General features: G+C 50.8%; 2 protein-coding genes across 2 annotated transcripts; one reads left to right on the top strand and one right to left on the bottom strand.

Annotated features, from left to right (window-relative positions):
• Positions 1–10,501: 10,501 nt before the first annotated feature.
• Positions 10,502–17,347, top strand: RACGAP1 (Rac GTPase activating protein 1). Its single transcript, XM_065654481.1, has 17 exons — positions 10,502–10,521; positions 11,008–11,096; positions 11,357–11,559; positions 11,908–12,044; positions 12,247–12,316; positions 12,536–12,589; positions 13,300–13,377; positions 13,514–13,631; positions 13,812–13,942; positions 14,160–14,324; positions 14,981–15,076; positions 15,317–15,515; positions 15,836–15,941; positions 16,148–16,280; positions 16,436–16,571; positions 16,841–16,949; positions 17,265–17,347. Exons 1-17 carry the CDS (start codon positions 10,502–10,504, stop codon positions 17,338–17,340), a joined length of 1,920 nt encoding a protein of 639 aa, XP_065510553.1. The 3' UTR covers positions 17,341–17,347.
• A 1,447-nt stretch (positions 17,348–18,794) lies between these two features.
• Positions 18,795–22,801, bottom strand: LOC136000604 (interferon-induced protein with tetratricopeptide repeats 1-like). The gene is made up of 2 exons (XM_065654526.1): positions 21,858–22,801; positions 18,795–20,495 (listed from the first exon to the last, which is right to left on the bottom strand). The coding sequence occupies exons 1-2, from the start codon at positions 21,860–21,862 to the stop codon at positions 19,181–19,183; spliced, it is 1,320 nt and encodes a 439-aa protein (XP_065510598.1). The 5' UTR covers positions 21,863–22,801; the 3' UTR covers positions 18,795–19,180.
• Positions 22,802–23,103: the final 302 nt, after the last annotated feature.

Genomic DNA, 23,103 nt, shown 5'->3' with positions numbered 1-23,103 from the left:
CTGATGGGATCTCCCATGGGCAGATATGCTATCTGGATATGCTCGGCTTATTAAAAGGACAAGCTGTTCAGGGAGCTGGTAATAAAGCCATGAAAGCTTTTACGAACCAGAGTTGAAGGCACTAATATCGCTGTGCTCTGCGTGGGTGAGAAATTAGACAAGAGTTCCTCCACGATGATGTCGGTTGTGTGTTTTTTTTTTTTTTTTTTTTCCTCCCCCCTATTCATCTTTCTCAACAATTATCTTTTATTTTGATATCATTCTATTTAAACCTTCAGAACCGTGCTCGGGATAAAGAGGGCGCAGGATCACTTAACAACCAGGCACCTTGCAGCTGGGCTGCGGGGGACCTGGAGACATGGAGGGCGATGGGGAAGGTGGCTCGGGCTCTCCTGGGGTTTTGGCAGCAGGAAGATGAACTCCCCAGGCCCTGCGCCTCCTTGCCGGCACCGTTGGGAAGCGCCGTATCGCTGTGTCTGTGTTGCACCGACATTGCACTCTTGGTCTGAATATCTGAGATTTCCTCCAGCCGCTCCTCTTGCTGCTTGGATCCGGGTGCCCCTCGCCCGCTCTGGGGCTGCTGGGGTGTTTTTCACAGCCATTTCTACTCTTTTGCCATCCCAGAAATCTTGCGATTCATCAGCTGCAGCTTTCCGGAGTTGGGAATGGTGCATCGCAAACTGAAGGCGGATGGAAACCCTGCGGAAACTCACCGCGCTGAGCGTGCGGCTTCATTAGCTCAAGCAATTAGCGCGAGGCAACGCAAAACCACCACTACTGCTCAACAACTGTCCTGAAACACTTTCCCCACGCACCAGCTCCACCTTGGCTGGCTCCTGCCACCCTCACTGGTTTTAGAAAAGGCCTCTTGTCTGGGACACATGCAGCCCAGGGGCTGGAGGGGCTGAGGATGCTCGGGCTGGACAGGACCCACATCTGGCAATGTGGGGCAGGGGCCAGACACCCTAATTTCCCGGGATGCTGGGCCATGGCTGGGTCAAGCGGGGCTCTGTGCGGTTGCCAGCGGTTCTGCAGCACTGCCCGAAGCCACCAGCCGCCCCTCCTGGCTCCTTGCTCGCTTCGCTGCTCTGATTTCTGTAGCAGAAGCTGAAGCTGTTTGGGAGCTACACGAGAAGAAATGCCCCATGCTGTTGGTGGCTGCACTGGTGTTCCTGCAGATGTGGCCAGCAAAGGCAAACACGTCGCTGCGGTCCCGAGCCATGAGCAGGTACCAGCGTGGAGGTTGTAACATGGAGCGTGTTGGTCTCTTCTACCAAAGAACAAGCGCCAGGACCAGAGGAAACGGCCTCAAGTTGCGCCAGGGGAGGTTGAGGTTGGATCTGGGGAACAATTTCTTCCCCAAAGGGCTGTGGGGCATTGGAACAGGCTGCCCAGGGCAGTGCTGGAGTCACCGTCCCTGGAGGGGTTGGACAGACGGACATGAGGTTCTCAGGGACATGGGGCAGTGCCAGGGGTGGGGGAACACATGGACTCGATGATCTTGAGGGTCTTTTCCAACCAAAATGATTCTGTGATTGCGTGTGCACACTGAGGTGAGATTTCGGGATGTGCAACGTGCAGCACCAGCCCGCCCCCTGCGCTGCCCCGCTCGTCCCGTTTCCCTGCCTGCGCTGCCCTGGCGTTGCTGGCGGCTGCTTGTCTCCGTGTCCTTGTCACTGCCACGGAGCCCATCCAGGTCACATTTTCTTTTATTCCCTCTGACACTTGTTGTGGTCACAACAGAACTGATCTTGTTAAGGAAACGCTGAGGGTAGCTGGAAGGGGAAATGGATCCCCCCATCTGCTAAGTGCCAGGTCGGGCCGGCGGCACGCGTTCCCCGCGGCCCCGAGCACTGCAGTGCCGCGATGGAGAGGGCAGCTCATGTGTTCTGGGCGTTCAAACATGCTCCAGCAGCCTGAGCCATCAGGCAGGAGCCAAAGGGTTAACGCTGCCGGTGCGCAAACATCCTCCAACAGCACTGATGGGAGCTGCGAGCCTCTCCGTTCTCGGAAAGCTGGCAAACAAATTAAAGCAATGTTGCAACTAATGCGTTTCTTTGCAGCAGAGAGGAGGAAAAGCAGCGCTGAAAGGCTGAGGAGACAAAGGCGGTGCAGATGGGTGCTGGGGGACCCGGCAAGCGCCACGTGCTCTTCGCTCCAAGCTGAGCTGAGATTTGCTGCTGTGGCTCCGTGACAGCGGCTGGAATAACCTGGGGAGAATTTATGGGAAGCAAAGGGGGAACCTGCCTGGGAAGAGCTGTAGCTGGGAGTTCCTCCGGCGTTGCTACTCCTTGGTGTTTTTGTCCCATTTCTCCGGGAGGAATTGTGTTGTGCAGGGAGGGAACACAGCGCTACATGCTCCAGGCATATAGATCAGCGCGTCTTCTTCCCAGCAGCCGCCTGACATGCAGCAGTCCAGCATCTCCAAAAACGCGGTCCCACTTGGCTTCTTGTGCTCTTATTTGCCTTGAAGAGAAATTAAATGGAGAGATGCAAATCCCTTGAAACAATTTAATGATGCTGGTGGCTGCGGTGACCCTGGCTGGGTGGGTGCCTGGGGAGGGGGCTGGTTGGCACCAGTTTGGGGTGTGATGAAAGGCTGGTGGAGCTGGGCAGCCTGGACCCAAAGCCAACGTCAGAGATTCTGCTGCTGGTCCCCAACGTGGCCTTATCATTATCCTGCATTTACAGAAATGACACGTTCCTCTTGTTATAAGCGAGGGGGTTTGCTACCCTTCCCCGGCAGCCGAGCCCGTGCACGGAGCAGATGGAGCCCATCTTGAACGTGCAATCTCAGCAAAAGCAAAGCCAATAAGTGAGTTAATTACCAGCATGTTATGCGAGTGCTGGGGATTCCCAGGGGACGGTGGAGACGATGCCGCCCTTCACTCGCCATCTGCAGCGGCGGAAGCCGCAGGGGCCGGGGGACCCGGGGCCACGGAGGGAGCTGAGCCGCCCTCCCTGGGGACGACTCGCCTGCAAAATCCCTCGGCGGAGCCACTCAGAGCCGTGCAGATATTATTGAGGTCGTACCCGTGTGTTTCCCTGCAGCTTTCCTGGCTCTGTCTCCCGAGGCGTATTCACCTGCAAAGGGCCAGGTACGATGCTCTCCACGAGACAGTTGCGGCTCTGACTGTGAAAATATGAGTATACCCAAGGGCAGAGCACCTTTTCGCCTTTGTCTCACTGCTGAGCAAAACTGGGAGAGAAAGACTAGCAGCTCCTAAACTCCCTGGTTTAAAAGTGATTTTTAACTGGGCTTGGAAGACCTTTGGGGCGGCTTCGCTGTGTCCCCCCGAGCTGTGCAGCGCCTGCCCAGCCATGCGAGGGACTTTGCAGCCGAAATACCTGCCCGGAGGCAGCGCGCTTGGCTTCGGCAGCCCGGGGATGTGGATGTGCTGGTTTGCCCTTCTTGGTGCTTCAGCTCCGCTCTCCATAAGCTGAGCTAATAAAGTTTAGACTCGTTAAATCCGCAAACGGTTTCAAACCCGATTGCCATGGGCTGGCTTGCAGCTCCCGTCCGCCCCTCCCCTCGTGTATCTGCCTGGGAGATAAGGACGGTGGTGGTTTAATTCCTCACTTATGCATCGACTGCCAATTCTCCTGCCCGCTCACCCTTGATAAATATTGCACAAAGATTTGGCTGCCAACGTGCCGGAGATAAAGGTCCAGTCCCGCCAGATCTCCTTCCCCTGCGCCTTTTGTCTCGTTATGTGTCCAATTTGTTAAACAACCCACCTGCTGCAAGAGAGGCTCTTCCCGTCTCTGCTTCGGATTATTGCTAAACCTCCGAGTGAGCTCACTCCTCGCTGAGCCCAGCCTTGGGTGGGATCAGAGGACTAAGAAAAGGCGCTGTCATTTCCAGGCCTTGAATTGTCATTGATTAAGGGATCGATAGCGGAGCTTGTCTTGGCTCAGCGCTCTGCTGGGCCTGGCAGGATCTTTGCTGGCACCATGTGGGTGCTGAGGTGCTGCCATGTCGCCCACGAGCCCAAACCAGGATTTGGGGACGCTCCGCTGCGGGTAACGTACAGTACAGAGAGCATCAGAGCTGGGCTTAGCCCTGCTAAAAATCCTCTTTCCACCCCTGCGGCCAGGCCGGATGAGCAGAGTTTGGGGTGCCAAGAGAAGGGTGAGTGTTTGGGAGTTGAGCTGCATCTTGCCCACTCGCTGGGTCTGGCTTTGCTGGAACTGGCTTAGCCCGGCTCAGAAACCCTCTAGGAGCTGAAAGCTGCTGCCGGACAGTGCACAAATATTGTATGGAGAGCATAACACCGACGGGAGCTGCCCAGCTGTGCTATGGGAGCGATCGTGGCGATCCGGGGAGGATGCCCGGAGCTGGTGGTCCCCATGAGACCACGCAGACCAAAGTCCTGATGCTGCAGCAGCGTGTGAGCGTCGCTCCCAACCAAGCCTCAAATTTCAGGGCTGCTGCAGGCAAGAGGACAGGCAGAGACTATCGATTGGGCTGGGGAGGGGAAAGAGAGGAGGGAAGGTCTCAAGAAACCTTATCGCTGTGTCTAGATCTGGCTGGCAGCATCTGCTAGAGCTGATATCCCCCCTTTGCGACCTCTCATGCAGCATCCTGAGTGTCATCTCTCTTATGAGAAGATCAAATCAAAAAAGGGATGAGTGGTGCTCAGATCTGGGAGCGTTTGAGCTCAAATGCGGCACGTGCGGCTGGTATTCGTGCTGTCCTGCTGGAAGAGCAGCCGTCCTGGGCAGCTTCACATGCTGTTTATCTTATAGGTCTCCGGATTCCCCAGTTTGGGGGTGGCTCTGACAACACGGTTTGATCACTATCACTTCTAAATCCATAAGAAATGTCATCTAAAGTGCAACAAATAACGTTCTTATTATCTGCTGGATTCTAATGCTACTCCCTGGAGATAACAAGCTGCAATTTTCCCCCTGGGCCATACAATAATCGCCCCAATTACTCCCAAGCAGTGGTTATTAAACTCACGGCACTGCTTTCTTTTACAAAGCAAAAAATAATTAAGCAGGTGTCTACGTTCACTGTTTTGTTGGGGGTGACCGGGGTTATTTCTGCTTTGTTCTGGGAAAGAAACTCTCGGCGGCTATGGAAAACCTCCATGGCTTTTCCGCTTCGCGTGGCACAGTTCTGTCAAGAATGGTACGGAGAAGCCGCCGGATGATCGACCAAATAAAATGCAGCTGGTGTCTGTTAATGCTGGGGTTGGTATCCCGAAGGATGTAACCTCTGTCCAGCTGTAACATCAGCGGGATTGAGGGAGGTAGTGTGGTTAGCGGAGCTGGGATGTGATGGGCATACGAAATCGCGCACGAGGCCCTTGCGGAGGGTGATGTGCTGGTTTGGTTTAATTGAATCACCGTTGCCCAGCTGTGTGCAGGACGCTAGTGGCCGGTCCCAGCGCCGGCTGTGACAGCGTTGCACCCCGGCTCCATCGGCTGCCGGGCAGAGGGGATGACGTCCCTTTCCCTTGTCCCAGGGCAAACCTGCAGAGATGGCACCGCAGCCGAGGTTTGCACATTGCTGCCGTGTCTCTGGATGCACACGCGTGTTCCCTTCCCACGCAGAACGTGCTTCCGCACCCAACACGCACGGGCTCGTTGGGCAGGAAACCTTCCAGTTTCTGTAGGAGAAGAGCCGTGAAAGCAAAGAGAGGGATGACTGGGATGGAGGTGAGAGGCAGCACTGGTGAATTATGCATGACGCGGGGAGCAGAGCCGTTATCTGCACGGACAAAGGCCTGTGCCAGGCACCCGGCTCTCCGCTCTACCTGCACCTTCCTTTCGCCCGCCCGTTATCTCCGCTCCCAGCTTGTAATTCAGCCCGAATATCAGAGGAAGCTGGAAGATTAATTTTCTCTGTTTGCATGGCAAAGGAGAAGGGGATGCGCTCTCACTCCAGACTCCCAGCTGCTTAATCCACCGCTGAGGCCCGCCGAAGGAAAAAGGCAAAAAATTTATCAGCGTTGGCAAGTTGCTGGCGCGGGGAGGGATGCTCGGACGCGGCGGCTGCGCTCAGCCCGGGGCTGCACGCCGGCCCCCCGCCAGCAGGTCACGGGCTTTCACAGCAGGGCTCGGCGTCCTTGATGCGTCTGCAATTTTGGGGGGGCACTAGGAAAATGCAAAACCTTCCCCCTGCCCTGGTATTAGGGCCCAGAGGAATGTGTGGGGCTCAGGAGAGCCGGAGCCGCCCCCTCGGCACCGAGCATGACCTGCGAGTCCTTCCAGCCCTGGAGCGTTTGCGGCTGCGAGTTGGTCAAATATTTAAGAGATGACAACTGTATTAATACAAGAAGTAGATAAAGATCCCTTGAGTTTAGAGCAGGAAACATCAGCTCAGCTCTTATTTTCCTGCCCTCTCTCTTAGCTTACTCCCCGAGTTAAATGAAATCATAAATATCAGCCCACAAAGGTCCTTTGTCACCGCACGCAGCTCCCGGCGACAAGAGGTCATTCATTAAAAGCCAGATGAAGGCAATAGAGACTCCCATTGTTTTTTAACGAGTTCAGGGTAAGGCCGTGGCTTCTCTGCTGACATTAATGCTCCATTTCACCACGAGGACGGACCGCGTGTTGCTGCAGACAGGTTTGGCTGATCCCATCCAAGGGCTCTTCACCCCGATGCCCGTCACTGCTGGAGGAATCATCCCGGGTTCCCGCAGGCAGGGGGTCTCAGATAAACCTCGTTTGGACCCATGGCACAAGCATGGCTGCTTTTGTACCCTCCTCGGCGATGCAACGAGAAATATTTTGCGCAGCCGAGCGATGGCTGAGGCCCCGCAGCTCCCGCTCCCGCCCAGCGACATGAGCCTGATGCCATCTGCCGGCCTGCGGCTCGGGCCCGGCGTCAGAAATTACACATTCATCCCCCAAAATGTCCAGCTGCCTCTGGCTGAACCCAGCCTGCCCGCCCTGCTCGGCCTCGCGGGTATTTTCCTCACGCTACTGCATCATTCCTTTTTGAAACCCGTGCTGTATTAACGCGTCAAGAGAAACGCACCTAAGATAATTATTTTTCCTTCCTCCCTCCACCCCCAGCCCCCAGAGAAAGGTTGTCATCTTAAAGTTTCTAGTTCTGCTTTCTTTTTCCCCTTTTTTTGCTTGAATGACTGTTCATGGAGACCATCATGCTCTAACTGGTTTTGGATTAAAAGGAACTTTAATAAAGGCTTCCCCTGAGCACAAAGCTGCACAAATGGGTTTGCAATTCTGGAGTTAATTAGGCAGGAGCTGGGCAGAGACATTTGTGTTTGCAAAGCTCCACCAGAAGATGAGGCTGGGAGGGAAAAGGTTTGTTATCGCAGGGCTGCTTGCTTGCACAGCGAGGCGCTGGGGCAGATTTCTTTGCATCTTGCCCCAAAAGATCGAGGCACGGGCTCACCGGCAAGCCCATCGGCATCGCCTTAAGCAAAAATTCCGGTCGCATCATGGGGTCCACTGCCCGGGAAAGGAGGATCCGGCGGCTGGAGGAGGCGAACGGGCTGAAGACCCAACGGAGCGAGACTGCGGGAGGAACTGGAGGAGAATTGCTGCTGCCTGAAAATGTGAAGTGCTTCCGCCAGTAATCGCCGGAATCATCAAATTAGCATAAATTCTATTAACGGTTTCCCAGATGAGACATTTCAAGGCTTCTGCCTCCCCTCCCCGACACAAACAAAAGAGAATATAATTACTTTGCAATAAAGTGGCTCCTGAAAAGGCCCTCAATCTTTATGCCTTTTCTTCTCCCTTGAAATAAAGCTATATATGAAAGGTGCTTCTGACCTCTCTGCTGTCATCACGCATCAGTCAGGAAGGAGGAAAGAAAAACTCTACGAAGCTTTTAGAGCCCAGGGTTGGGAGCGAGCAAGCGGCGTGTACCAAGGGGCACGGTCCATTTGCCATGTCCACGGCACATCAGCGGGCAAGGGGGTTTCTGAGCAGCTTTTTTTCGGGTATTCCCTTTCCTGATGCCCTTCGAGCTTCTCCCAACACATTTCAGAGTATTTGGAACTACAGCGTCTGAACGCATATGGAAGAAATCTAATTTGCCTAACACTGAAACCCGGTATCAAACGCAGTAACTCACTACAAGCACCATGGGGGTAATAATCTAAAATAATGTGCCTTTTTCTTGGCACGGGATTGCAGAAGACAATTTAAAAAAGCAGAGAATTTGCTTATGAGCAAAAGCCTCCTTAACTCTCAAGAATGACACTAAAACAACTCGCCTGCCTATAAATACGATCTGCCAATAGAGACATCTTAGCTGTGAAGATTTAATTACAGACAGGAGCTGCGGGAGGCCCTGGGGCTGACACCGAAACAGCTGAACCTCCTCAGAAATGGGTGCGCGAGAAGCGCCGGAGTGGGATGTGAAGGCGCAAGAGGCTCTCGGCAGAGCCAGGTGTAATTATCAGCCTTCAACTTGCTTCCCAGACTGGGGCAAATTGGGCTTTTGGGTGATTTTCTGTGCTCCAAGGTCAAATATCAAGGTCAGTGCCTTTCTTCTGCTTCGCCGTTCCCTCGGAGGATGAGTCGTGTCTTTTCTGGGCCTCAGTTCCTCTATAAAATGTAGATAATTTTGACTATCGTCCTCAAGGAGACCTCATTAATGTTTACTTTTCAGAGGACCTGGAGGCTTTTTACAATCTATTATGAATTAATTATTATTAATTAAGCTAAAGCAGACTATATAACCTAAATAAAGGAGTTCTGAAAAGCAGCTGGATGTTAGAGAGCAATCTGCTTTACGAACCCTCTTTTCCACTCACCAATTTTAAGCATTTAGTTCCGCTTTCTAATTGCTAATAGCCATTCTTCAATTACCCGCTGTTTTGTTTCAGATTTAAATGATTAAAACACATTGTTATTTTATGATTATGTGGGTTTGCTTCTTGTAATTGTTAGGTTTTGGTTCGTGTTTTATCGGTTTGCATATTAAATGTCTGCAAATGGAAGATTCGCACGCGGCTTGAAATAGGGCTTCGCCTTTTGGCATGCAGGACGGATCGCTGGCTGTTGCTCAGACCAACATTTCAAAGACAAAAATCAGTCGAGGCGTCATATTTCTGGAACAAAACACTTAATAAACGGCCTCCCGGTGAAGCGAAGTATCAATGCTCTATTAATAAATCAGCTGTGGGTTGCATCCAGCACCTTGCGCAGGCCTCACAGAGCTCTGCAGAACCAGCGCATGGGGGGCTCAGGCCCGCCGTACTGTATGCCGACGGCTTGGCTTAAAATCGCTACCGGGCTTTGGACTGTAAACAGTTTTTTCTCCCCAGAACAGCCGCTCTGGTGCCAATTGCCGCGCTTGGGCCCAGCAGCAGCCCTTGGTTTCTGGGGGCCTGGGCCTTGTCGGCGTCCCCGCCCGCTCCGTTGCTAAGCAACGCGCGCTGGAGCCGGCAACCAACAGTAAAAATGGCGCCTGGCCGGCGTCAGCACGCGGCATTTTGGGCCGCCGTCCGCCCTCGCGCCGGGGAGTGGAGTTGAGAGACCACGCCCTCAGCAGACATGGCGCCAGTTTGGCTTCAGCCGCCCGGTGAACGGAGCCAATGAGAGGCCGGGAGGGTGGAGAGCACGCTGGGATTGGCTGGCCAGCAGGGATTCAAACCGAAGTGCGGGGCGGTTGGGCTGGGCGGTTGCAGCCGGAGTTCGCGCCGGGCCGGCGGCCCAGGTGAGTGTGCGGGGGGCGCTGAGGGAAAACGGCGGGTCCGCGGTCGGTCCCCGGCCCTGGGCCTTTCCCCGACTCCCGGTGCCCGGTCCCGGGCCTCGCCCAGGCGGCGGGGCCCCCTCCCCGGCCGCGGGGAGCTGCCCGGCCGGCGCAGTGCGGGCCGGCGCCCTGGGCGGGCCCGGCGCCGGTTTCCTCAGAGGCGTTTCCCTCGCTGCCCCCAGGCAGCCCCGGGGCTCTGGGTGCCCCGGCCTCGTTCTTTGGCCCTCCCCGGCTTCTACCGCCCAGTTCGGCGCGGGGCAGAGGATTGTGGGGCTGGTAATTAAGGCACGAAGCTGTTGAGGTGCCATTTGCCATAAATTAATAGACTACAAGGAACAGAGAAGGGCCTTTTAGTAGAGAGCTCTTCCACACCTTGTAGTCCACGTACTGTAGGAATCCCCAAGACATCTCTGCGCCTGTAACTGTGAGTACTTTGAAGCTTTCCATGGCATCGCCTCAGTGTTAAGCAGGTGCCTTCCTGTGTAACCTCACCTGGGTGTTCCTGCTGGGGCGGGGGGATTGAATTGGATGATCTTTCGAGGTCCCTTCCAACCCCTGATATTCTGGGATTCTGTGTTGTCCTCCTGGCGCTGCTCCCGGCTCCGTCTGCACCTGCTGCTGGTGCCGAGTTCTCAGTCCAGGCTGCCCCTGTGCCCCAGCAGCCTCTGGCGTTAGCGAAGTCACTTCTGTGTTGCTGAGCTGGAGACTTTCCTCTTCGTCGCTTCTGTTTACGCCATTGTTGCTGCTGTTTGAGGAAAATGTGCTGAGTGTCGGAATTTTAACGGCTATTTGCAGTGGGAGCTGTAACTTAAAATGCAGCTAAATTTAAAACGGTATTAAAATTCCCCAGAATGTTGCTCCTATTTTTATCTCACGAAGCTCTGAGAACTTGCAGATTTTTAGTGGCCTATATAGTGCCAAGCTATTAGTAGACAGGGCACGAGCTGTGTTCTGCACCTTCCAGAAGCAGAACGATTTGGGGTCCCTCATCTTGCCTTGGGTTCTGAGCCTCTGTATTAAACTGGAGATTATTTAAAACAATGACGGGGGAGCTGTACTGCTGTTCTCTGTGGCTCTGCTGGCCGTAAACTGTGGAGGGGTGAAGATCTTCATTCCCTAGGAAAGAATTTAGATCCTTATATCTCCATAAACCATAACTGTTAATGCATCTTGGTTTGTTCAACTTCTAAAACCCCCCAAAAAACCCCAAACATTAATTCTGAAGCTAATTCTCTTTTCTTTGGGCTGGTAATGTGGTTTTCTGTTGGGAGGTGCGAAGAAAGGGCTGGGCTGTTTATTTAGCTCTGGTTTCTTGGCAGGAAGATGGAGACCTCGATGCTGAACTTGCGGAGCCTGTATGATCAACTTATGCGCCAGGCTGAAGTTTTAAGCGAAGGGAACGAATGCCGTAAGTTCTCTTTCTCAAGTGGGTTGTGCTGTGTTTGCTATAAGGTTATAAGCATGCAAACGAGCATTATTAGCTGTTATTGAAGAATCTGTTGTGATTTGTGGGTAATAAGACTGCTACAGGTAGTCAGATTTGAGGGTTTTTCCATTGTCACCTTGAGAGCAGGTTATATTAATAGATATCTACTGTCAGTGAAAGGAAGGCTGCTGCAGCTCGTCTGCATGCCTGGGCAGCTCAAGATGTTTGTGTTTTCTGTCCAGAGTTTATTCAGTTAGCCAACAACTTTGAAGAGTATCGGAAAAAATGGCAGAAAATGGAGCACGAGCTTGTCAGGTACAAAGATCTTCTCATGAAAACTGAAGCTGAACGTAGCGCTTTGGATGTGAAGCTGAAACATGCTCGTAATCAAGTGGATGTGGAGATCAAACGAAGGCAAAAAGCCGAAATGGACTGTGAAAAGCTGGTGAGTAATTTCTTTCTTACCAGTGAGCTCTTTAGAGTGTGGAGACAAGGTGATTAAACTGCAGTGATCTATGGAAAATAAGGACTGGCACTCACGATAACATTTTTACTGCGGAGGAAAAAACTTAACAACAAATTGGCTGCGTCCCTCATCGTAGCCTCCTGCTTTGGTCTGGAAAAAGGCGACTGGCTGCTGTTTGTCCGAACATAGGCTTTGCAGCCATTAGCAGCCTACTGACATGAGTTCTGAGAGCCTGTCTGTATGGTATCTTGCACACTTCAGCTTGGTTCATACCGTAATTAAACAGTTTGTCGTGTGACGGCTTCTGGTATTAATCTCCCTTTACAGGAGCGGCAAATACAACTGATTCGAGAGCTGCTCATGTGTGATGCGTCTGGGAGCATCCAGCTAAGCGAGGAACAGAAGTCTGCCCTCGCCTTTCTGAACAGGCCGCAGGCTTCTCTCGGAGGGACAGGCAACAAAAGGTAAGTGACGTATGTCTGAGCAACACAAGCGTCAAATATCAATCCAGCCACTTGCCTCTGTGATACACACTGCACCTATATCAACAGAGTTTTACTTTTTATTCCAGTTTGAAACGCAGCTCTGAGTCAGTAAGATTGTTCTGGAACCGTGGCTGACTAAAAGCCAAACTAATACAAGTTTCTTTTAATTTTTGATTTTTAGGCTGTCTACAATAGATGAATCTGGCTCAATTCTGTCTGACATCAGCTTTGACAAGACCGATGAGTCACTGGTAATGTAACTCCAAGTTCTAAAGTTTTCCTCCCCTGTCAAACCTTAGGGCTGTGGGGTAATCTCTGGAGATCCCTTGTGTTTAGATCACTGTGATGTGAAACTGGTAGAGCTGCTTTGCATTTCTCTGGTGCACTATTGGCTAAAATGTAATGAAAGTCCTGGCCAGGGGCTGTGTGGTGTTTACACAGGACTAACCAGTGTTGTGTATTTCCCACAGGACTGGGATTCCTCAGTGGTGAAAGCCGTCAGGCTGAAAAGGAGAGAGAAGCGGGTATGTTCAATTCTTCCCCCTCAAATAGATTTCGTTGTTAGCCTTAGCTGACACAATGTCACCATCTGTCATCTCGCAACCACCTGAAATGAGGTCTGAGCTGCGAATAGCAATCAAACTTCAGCTGGGTGTGCTTCTGCTGTAATTCAGACCTGCTGTGTGGATTTAGATTGAAAGTTAATTCTGGTGGTGGTGTTTTCCTACTGACAATGACTGGAGTTCTGTGTATCTTGTTCTGTTATGGCCTAGAGTTTGCAAGAAAGCACCTTTGAAGATTACTAACAGCTACTGGATTAGGGAAAATCATGTCGGAAGTGAATATTGTTTTCTGTTCTGTAAAGAAGCTTGTGCTTGTTCTCGTCTGCTGTTAGTGTGCAGTAGGCACAGGTGGGAAAGGACAGCCTGAAATCATCACTAGCAAAGTCTGGGACTTGCTTAGTTGCTTTTTTTTTTTTCCCCTTCTCCTTTCTTTTCTCTGAACTGGATTGTGAAGCTGGCTAGGAAAATTATTTGAAAAAAGCAGTATGTTGAAGGCTTCCGATAGTTCATGGCAACTTCAAAGTTGCCCTGAAGAACAGGTACTGTGGAAGAACTTAACACATCTGTGGTGTGTGCAGACAATTGTTCAGTCCTTCTAGTCGTACTGAACTAGGACAACACCAAGTTAACGGCATACCTGCCACATAGACAAATATACCATCTCTTTTCAGCGGTCTTCCAGGCAGTTCATTGAAGGCCCACCAGGTCCTCAGAAGAAATCCAGATCAATTAGCTCCACAGTGGACCAGGTATGGTGGCTCCAGCTGGGTTTGTGTGGGTTTAAAGTGGTTGGTCATACTGCACACCTGTTCCTGGGGCCAACAAACTAGAAAATCCCACATCATGTCAGTATTGCTGTCACCAACTGTGTGTTTCTCATTATAGGGAAATGAATCCATAGTAGCAAAGACAACCGTCATGGTCCCCAATGACGGTGGCCCGATTGAAGCCATCTCTACTATCCAGACTGTGCCTTATGGTCTGAGCAGCCGGAGGAAGAGCGGTGGGTGTCGCATCTCCATTTGTCCTAGTCCTGAAGCAACTACTCTACCCCAAAAACGTTACAGTGACCTCTCTCCAGGACCCCGCGGCTGCCTGTGCTTTACATTGCCTTTGCTTCAAAGCAAGGGCAATGTAGAGGGTGATTCTGTTTGGTCAATGCTCCTCTTCTTCTCTCTTGCAGGTCCTTTGCAGCCTTGGAGCAGCGAGTCGAGCTTAGGCAGCAAGCCGCTGGAGTCCAAAGCGGAGACTGATGGCTCTAGCACCCCACAGAACAACGGAGGAGTGAGGCTGCATGACTTTGTTTCCAAGACGGTAGGTCTGCAGGCAGGAGGAACTTGAGAAAGCATCTCCTTTTATTTTTAAACGTGTGGGATATCAAGAGGCTACCGGCCATTGTGTCTCAAGTCTGTATTAACTGTTACCTGCATAGAGTGGGGAATATATTATCCCATGTGGCTGGCTGATTTGAGTCCTGCTGAGTTACTACATTACACTAATCTCTTCCCATCTATATGCTTTGAATCACTAGGTTATCAAGCCAGAATCATGTGTTCCATGTGGAAAGAGAGTAAAATTTGGGAAAATCTCTCTGAAGTGCAGAGATTGCCGTGTGGTCACTCACCCAGAGTGTCGGGACCGCTGTCCTCTCCCCTGCATCCCCACCCTGACGGGGACTCCTGTCAGGATCGGTGAGGTGAGGCTGGAGGGTGAGCTTGGGGCTCATGTTTGGTTAGAGCTGGAGCATGTTTAGGCTCCAACAAGTCTCCTTTCTACAGGGGAGCTCCTGTTGCTCAGAGTGGCCTAATAAAACACAAACGAGCTTGCTAATGTATCATTTGAAAAGTGGGTTGGTGAGGATGCCATGTAAGGAGGGTGGTGAGTTGTGAACGTGGCAGCTCTGAGTAAGAATCCTGCAGCATTGTGCTGATGGACGTAGTGTTGCTCTTGTAGCACAGATATGTTTGGCATCTTCTCCTAGGGAACAAGCGACAGGACGAGAGGAAACGGCCTCAAGTTGCGCCAGGGAGGTTGAGGTTGGATCTGGGGAACAATTTCTTCCCCAAAGGGCTGTCAGGCATTGGAACAGGCTGCCCAGGGCAGTGGTGGAGTCACCATCCCTGGAGGGGTTGGACAGACAGAGATGAGGTTCTCAGGGACACAGGGTACTGCCAGGAGTGGCGGCATGGTTGGAGTCCATGAGCTTGAGAGTCTATTGCAACCAAACTGATTCTATGATTCTCTGGGCTCAGGAAGAAGAAAAAATGCTTGTTTTTTAATTCCTGAGAGAGTATTTTCCATGTCTTGAAGACTGAGCATCTTTTTTTTCTTATTTTCCCTTCTGCCTCTCAGGGGACCTTGATGGACTTTGTCCCTTCTACTCCTCCAATGATCCCTTCCATCATAGTGCACTGTGTTAATGAGATCGAGCAGCGAGGGCTGCATGAGGTAAAAAGAAAACGAGGTGTGAAACAGTGCTAATGAAATGGGTTGCGGTGTTACGGAAACAAATTGTTAACCTAAATATCTCTTATTTATGGTGTGGATAGTGCTGCTCAGTGGGTGACTGTGAGTGAGCAACAGTGTCTCTGTAGAGTGCTCAGGTGTGGAGAGAAAGTGGGAGCAGAAGAATGTCAGCTTTCTGCACACAGTTGATGTTCTGCCACTAAGCAGTGTTTTCTGTTCCAGACGGGCCTTTACCGGATATCGGGCTGCGACAAGACAGTGAGGGAACTGAAAGAGAAGTTTCTTAGAGGAAAAACGATTCCTTTGCTCAGCAAAGTGGATGATATCCATGCTATCTGCGGCCTTCTCAAGGACTTCCTGCGCAACCTGAAAGAACCTCTTCTCACTTTCCGGTTAAACAAGACTTTTATGGAAGCTGCAGGTAAGGAGTTGTGGAATGACATCTCCAACCCTTTCCTTAGGCTTGATGGTTGCAGGTTTAGCTGTCGCGTGTGCTCCATGGAGCCCTTGTGCTTGCAGCTGCGTTGATGATGTGCAATATGCTGAGAACCTCTCTTCTGCCATACTGTTTTGGAAGAGAAAAGAAACAAATTCTATTACTTGGGCAGGATACAAAAATTATTACAAGGGCATATGAAGTTTCTGGCTTCGTTGTTTGTCAGGCAGCTATTGCAGTAAGGGCAATACTGCAGCTCTGCCTCTGGGACTATTTTCTGAGGTCTAAATGTTTCTTTTCCCCAGAAATCTCGGATGAGGACAACAGTATCGCTGCGATGTACCAAGCAGTTGGGGAACTTCCTCAGGCCAACAGGGACACCCTGGCTTTCCTCATGATCCACCTGCAGAGGTATGTTCAAGTGGACCAGTAGTTCTGAAAGGGGGATGTTGCCACTGGTGCTGTCTCTAATTGGCTCTTGTTACTGGTTGTGAGCACAAAGCCCTAATTCTAGAGAAAACCTACTTGCTCAGAGGCTGAAGTGAGTGTGGGATGGGGGAATTGTATGACAAGCGAAGGGGAGCAGCTGCATTCTGTCTTAATTTTTTTTAATATAGGGTGGCTCAGAGCCCGGAGACTAAAATGGACATTACCAACTTGGCCAAGGTCTTTGGCCCCACAATAGTTGCCCATGCGGTACCTGATCCTGACCCTATGACACTCCTGCAAGACACTAAGCGGCAGCCCAAGGTAGGTCAGCAGGAAGGACCGACTCGAGTGAATATATCCCATTTTAAAGAATTCAAATGAATTATCAGAGAGAGCTGAGGTGACACCTGTCTGGTGTCAGTGCGTCAAAGCTGCATGCTGGCTTGTGACATTGGCTACTCGCGGTGTCTCTGTAGGTAGTGGAGCGACTTCTGCTGCTGCCGATGGATTACTGGAGCCAGCTGATGATGGTGGAGCAAGAAAACACTGACCCAGCACATGTAATTGAGAACGTCAATGCCTACTCCACTCCGCAGACACCAGATGCTAAAGGTAACCCCTGGGTGCTTCTGTGCAGCTGCTGTATGAAAAATAATGACCCTCAATCAAAGCTGCTTGTGAGACTGGAGTTGGCCATTCCTGCATGTTTTATGGAGGAAGAGGGAAGAAAAGCATGCCAGGAATACCAGATTTGTCTAGGATTTTTGACAGATGCTAGGGAATATCTAATGCTCATTGCATGGCAATGAAAACTTCAGCTGTCCTCATGTTGCTCTCTTCACTGCCTCGTGTTTTGTGTTTGTTTGGTTTTTTTTTGACAGTGAGCATGCTTGGACCACTCACCACTCCGGAACACCAGCTCTGCAAGACGCCGTCGTCTAGTTCCCTGTCCCAGAGGGTCCGCGCTACCTTCAGCAAAACCACCCCCAGGTAAGTGCCCCTGGGTGCTATCACAGAGATGTTGGGATGGCTGTAGGTGGTTTGGGTGTTCAACGAGAACTAAAAATAGACATTTGGACCCAGTTCTGGGACCAGCCTGGATTTACTACTCCATCAGCTTTCCCTCAGTCAGTGCTGTAGTAACAGTGCAAGCTGCGTAATGATTAATGAGCATCATGTTATGGTAGGGAGAGAAACACTTTGGGAGGTGGGTAAAATTTGAGTCAATGACCCCTGGGAAAGCAAAAATGTTGATCTCTATATCCCAAATCCAAGCCTGATATTTTTCTACTTTTCTTGAACTAGATTTGGGAGCAAAAGCAAGTCAACAACCCAGCTTGGGCATCAGGGCAACTTCTTTTCCTCTCCTCTGCTGAAGTGACGTGGACCTGGGTGTTAGTGCTGTCCCAGCGTTTGCACACCAATATGCATGAGTACAATAAGTGCAAGTCCTCACCGTGGCCCTCGGCAGCTTATGTAATACGATTTTTTTTTTTCCTTTTATCTTTCAGCTTAACTGAGACTTTTAATGGGATTTTATTGTGCAATGTATTTTTATTAACTAATGCTGTGCTGAATTTAGTATTGGTGAAGAAAGTAACTAGCAGGGTTTGTTCTAAGTGTTAATTAAAAAAAGTCTGCTAGAGGAACTCATTGACACTTTTCCATAGCATCCAGTCCTCTACCCGTATGAAGTGGAACGGTCATACAGGGATCACGTAGTTTTGGTTTTTGTTTTTTGAAACTCCACAGGTTGGGTTGTCACTTCAGCGTGAAAACCGATTGAACTTTGTCCGAATCCAGTCTTTCCAACAGCACACAGGTCTGTAATTCTTGACCGGGGCTGTGGTCGTGCAGCCTGTAGTCCTGAGGATGGCAGTGTGGCATTTCTCTGATGGGCTAACGATGCTCTGCTTAACGAACTGCCAGAGTGACTGTGGCTTTTTCTAAAGAAACAGCTCCTGATCCTTGTTTACAAAGGGAAAATTTTGTAGAGGAGCATCTGTAGATGCAAACCCAGAGGATTTCTGGGTTGTCTAAATGAGTTATTAGTGCTGCTCACGCTGCTGAGGGGAATGAGGGTAGTTTAATAGCACCTTTGCTTTTGGGAGTCCCTGTTTTACCGGATCGGGATGTGTAACCTTGCCCAGTGCTGCGTGAAAAGACTTGTGGAACATGTACTGAAGCTTATAAAGTGGCTGTTTTTATTGACCTTTGGAATACTGTCCTAATCTGTGCAGTTCATCATTATGTTCTGTGTGACCTGTGATTCTGTACTCTGACTAATGCTTTTTGTGCGTGCTGTAGAGTTCTAAGCAGGGCCTGTGCAGCGTCGCGGGAGGCTGTGGTGCCGTAATGCTGAGGATGGAACAGAAACTGGGGGGGTTTGCAGAGGGACCTGCTAGGGGACATCTGCCTTGGTCCCCATGGCTCTAGGTGGGGTTTGGGGACACCCTGGCAAGTCACCACCACCTGCTGGGCACAGTGATGGCCCTGCCAGTGCTTGGGAACACGGCTGCGATGCTGGGGGCTGTGTGTGTGCCCACCCATGCCCGCAGGGAAGTTCCACCAAGTAGAATCATAGAATTGCTTTGGTTGGAAGAGCCCCTCAGGATCATCGAGCCCAAAAGTAGACAGGACACGCCAGAGACAAAGCCAGACCTAACGTGAGCCTGGGGGAATGGACAGTGAAAACTGTGAAGAAAGGGTGTATCTCTGGTGAGCCACGCTCTGGTTGCTTTAGGCTGCAAAGAGACACCAGTTGTTGCACAGGAGAAATCATTTGGAAAAGAATTTTGAAATATTTATTGATCAAAGAATATTAAAAACCTCGTTTTGGCCCCAGAAACAGGGCTGAGTATGTTGTTTGTAGTGATTCCTCTTAAGTGGGTACCAGTGCAGGGAAACAATCCCCCTGTTCAGTATGTTCAGGCAGGGACGAGCACACACACACACTTCAAAGGATTAATGCGGATATAATCACATCTATATGCTCCTTAATCGGCAGCGAGCTCTTGCTACATTTGCATTTAATGCAATTGGACAGACCAATTGCTTCGCCCTCAGCAAGACCCTTCAGCAGTTAGTGATCTTACGGAGGAAGCCGCTTTCTTATTGGTTGCAAAGGACAGAATTCTGATAATTGAAGGGAGTTAATTTCTCATGCAGCGCTTAGTTCTGATCTACAGCAACTCCAAGGTGGGAGCCTGGAGCTCCCACCATCAGTCTAGATCAGTTCCAGGAAATTCCATGGGTAGGTGGTAGTCGGTCTCTTCAATGAAGCGGTAGATGGCATCGGCATAGTCACCACCGCAGTGCCGAGCCATCTTTCTCAGCCTCTGCGCGCACTCCTTCCTCTCTTTTGTTAGCGCAGGAATTCTGTAACCATCCATAAACTTTGCTTTTGCTTCATCAAGTGATCTCCTCTTGTAGAGGAAGAACTTTCCCCAGTAGAGACTGAGGGCTTGACGGCATTTGGGGCTCAGGGTGTCTATTCTCTCCTGCAGCTCCTTGTAGATATTCTCTTCCTCCTCTGGATCTCTTGCGCCACAGAACTCTGCTAATTGCAGCTTTACATACACGAGGTCAAGGTCTGGATGATTCTGGAGAATTTTCTGGAGGTGTCTGATGGCTTCCTCCAAGATGTTGTTATTGTCTCCCTCCTCTGCATTAAGCCACTGCAATCTGTAGCACCTGGCCAAAGCTTGGTAGAGAAGGTGGTAACCTGGATCCTGCTGCAGGGCTCGCTGTAATATCTCCATTGCTCGCTCTGTATTGTGTCGCAGCCAGAACAAAGCTGAAGCTTTGAGGACATAAGGATTGGTGCTATTCTCTGCGCTTTCTTCTATCAAGCCAGTTGATCTCTCTATATCTACTTTTTCAAGTAGCCTGGCTAAATATATCTTGGCTCTGTAGTTATTTGGCTGCTCAAGGGCAGTTCTTTCCAATTGGATTATGGCTTTCCTTGCAATATCAGGATCCTGGAAGTAAATCCAGGAGGAATAAAGAGCCATTCCCAGCCCGGCATGGAAATACCTGTTCCCTGGTTCGAGCATCAGTGCCACCTCAAAGCATTCCCTTGCCCGTTCCCCGTTGCGGGCCCTGACGGCCAGGAGGGACCAGCCTTTCTGGGCCTGGATATACGGGATTAGCTGCGCATCCCAAGGAGTTGGGCAGAGCTGCTGAATTCGTTCCAGATAACTTTCAGCCTCTTGATAAGAGGCCTCAAGATAGTGAACCCAAGCGTAATTCCCATAGATAATCAAAGTGGCAGCAGCAGCAGATGCCTGCTGCTCATCTTGTCTCGTGTGCTCTTCAGCATCTTGAAGGCTTTGCAGAGCTTCTCTCTTCTGGCCCTTCAGCTGGAGCAGGTACGCCTGCAGCCCCAGGAGCACTGCCTGGTTTGGGTGGGGTGTGTGCTGGATTTCAACCGCCAGCTTCTGCAGGACGTGTGTGGGTTCAAGTTGGCCCGTTAACCCCAACTGCCAGGTGAAATGGCACTGAAGGGCATCCAGCTTCTCCTTCAGTTGTCTGCTGCTAGAAAGAGGAAAATATGGGTTATGAAAAGGCAGTGAGTGGAGGGGTGGGCTCCTGTGTGACCCCCAGAGAGCGGCTCCAGCTGTACATGATGGGGGGATAGAGGATGGGACTCTTCCCCACTTGCTCAACAAGTTCCTTGTCCTCAAGCTGCTGAAGAACCTGGGACTCTTTGTTCCCATGTTCAGGGAATCATCCGAGAGGCTTCATTCCTGGCTTGTTCTCCAAAGGGGACTCACCAGTGCCTGGAGTCAGGGCTGCTTGCTCTTCTTGCCTAAGACAAAGGCCCTGGGTGGACTGAAAAATGGAGAGAGTGGGGCCACCCAAAACCACACGGTGAGAACTTCTTTGCTCCCCAGGAGGAGGAAAGAGGGGCTGTGCCTTCATCTGAAGGATGCAGCAAGAGAGACAATCATAGAATCAGTTTGGTTGGAAAAGACCTTTAAGATCAAGTCCAACTGTTAACCTAACCCTGGCTGGGTTGTCCCTGAGAACCTCATCTCCGTCTGTCCAACCCCTCCAGGGATGGTGACGCCAGCACTGCCCTGGGCAGCCTGTTCCAATGCCCCACAGCCCTTTGGGGAAGAAATTGTTCCCCAGATCCAACCTCAACCTCCCTGGCGCAACTTGAGGCCATTTCCTCTGGTCCTGGCGCTTGTTCCTGGGGAGCAGAGCCCGACCCCCCCTGGCTCCAAGCTCCTTTCAGGCAGGTCAGAGATCAGAAGGTCTCCCCTCAGCTCCTGTTCTCCAGCTGAACCCCCCAGGTCCCTCAGCCTTTCCCATCACGCTTGTGCTCCAGCCCCTCACCAGCTCCGTTCCCATCTCTGAACTTGCTCCAGCAAAGTGATGTTTTAATGTTCTTGAGCCAGATCGCTCAGCAAATACAGTCCAACCAAGAGCCACGAAGCTGTTGGACTGGAGCATCTTAATGAGGAAAGGCTGAGAGAGCTGGGACTCCAGCCTAGAGAGGACAGGGCTCAGACGGATTTTAGAAATGTGTTTAAAACCTGATGGGAGGGTGCACAGAAGACACAGCTGGGCTTTTTTCAGTGCTGCCCAGTGTCAGGACAAGAAGCAATGGGCACAAAGTTGAAGCTCATGAGGCTCCATCTGGACATCAGGAAACTTCTAACTGTGAGGATGCTGGAGAGACTGTGGAGTCTCCGTGGTTGGAAGGATTCCAAAGCCATCTGGCTGTGGCCGTGGGCAACCTGCTCTGGGTGACCCCGCTGGAGCAGGCGCTGGGACAAGTGACCTCCAGAAGTTCTGTCTGATCTAGACCATTCTGTGGTTCTCAGCAAGGATGTTGTGCTGAGCCTTGTCAACCCGCAGCTGCTACGAGATCGGATGCTGTGCACTTACCTCATTGTCCTGGTGGGCAGTGTCACCGGCGCGGAGTGATGGCTCGGGCTGCGTCTCTTCCACCGGGCAGGTCAGACTGTGTAATTTGTTGACTGAGCCTTAAATAGAGAGACTACTTCCTTCTGTCTCATTAAACCATTTATCTCAAAGGAAACGAAACTGAGAGAGAAAAGCTGAAATGAGGAAAAGAAAGTGTCCTGCTCTCTCTGTCTTGAGCTGCTCCCTTCACAAAATGGGGCTGGGGTCTGGATAAATAAGGGGAAACACAGTGCTCTGAGCAGCAGGATCTGAATTCAGCCCTGGAGTCCTGCTTGATTTTTAGAAAGTACCAGGGCTGAGGTGACAGAAGGAGGAGCATGTAAATCCGGTGTTGCCGTTATCAGTAACAGGCTCCATAGGACTCTGGCACTGGGGCCATCGGCTGGATTTTCATCTGGGTCTGTCCTGACCTTCCTGGAACTTCCCTGTACTTTGTTTAGCTTGTTTACCTGTAACACAACTACCTAGCAACAAGGTGGCTGTTACCTAATTGATTTTTACCATGTTGGGTATTGATGACTGGTTGTTGAAGGACACAGGTTTGACAGGTGACAGAAAAAATATAGGTAAAACATAGATGTATATCTGGATGCAACATGGAATTGCAACTCTGTGAAGAAAGATTCAAGTATAGAAAGTAAGAGAAAACACTTTAAAAAAAATCACCCAAAATAGACCCTAAACTGAAGAAGAAAAAATTGTGGACCTTATTGTCATATTTCTCCCAGTGAAGAAGAAAAAGCCCAGCAATATAATTTCCCCCCTCAGGGTGCTAAGGAAGGAGGGAGAATTTAACATCAGATGATGGGGTAGATACTTCTGTCTATTTTGTCTATCTTTTTTTCTCTATTAGTAAAGACCTTTACTAGAAATGGAGTCATCTGGATATTAGTTTCTAGTGTTGTTGTAACCTGATGACTGGTAAGTGATCGCTTGCTCAACAGTTCTCCACCTCCTCCCCACGAGCGCTGCAGGGGGACAGGAATGGGGGTTGTGGCTGGTTCATCACGTCTCTGCTGCTCCTTCCTCCTCCGGGGAGGACTCTTCACACTCTTCTTCTGCTCCAGCCTGAGGTCTCTCCCACAGGAGACAGTTCTCCATGAACTTCTCCAACGTGAGTCCTTCCCCTGGCATGCACTTCTCCAGGAACTGCTCCAGCGTGGCTCCTGTGCTGGGGTCACAACAACCCCATGAACACTACAAGCTC

The sequence above is a fragment of the Caloenas nicobarica genome, chromosome 33 (assembly GCF_036013445.1).
Source record: "Caloenas nicobarica isolate bCalNic1 chromosome 33, bCalNic1.hap1, whole genome shotgun sequence".
NCBI lineage: Eukaryota > Metazoa > Chordata > Aves > Columbiformes > Columbidae > Caloenas > Caloenas nicobarica.
Note: the sequence above shows the minus strand (reverse complement) of the source record. Positions and strands in the feature narration are given on the sequence as shown.

Excerpts from the sequence above, each read along its gene's own strand:
- RACGAP1 (XM_065654481.1), top strand. The coding sequence starts at position 10,502 with ATGCAGCTAAATTTAAAACG. Across the intron at positions 12,317-12,535 it reads ACAAGACCGATGAGTCACTG|GACTGGGATTCCTCAGTGGT; the intron begins GTAATGTAACTC and ends TATTTCCCACAG. Across the intron at positions 15,516-15,835 it reads GACTTTTATGGAAGCTGCAG|AAATCTCGGATGAGGACAAC; the intron begins GTAAGGAGTTGT and ends TCTTTTCCCCAG.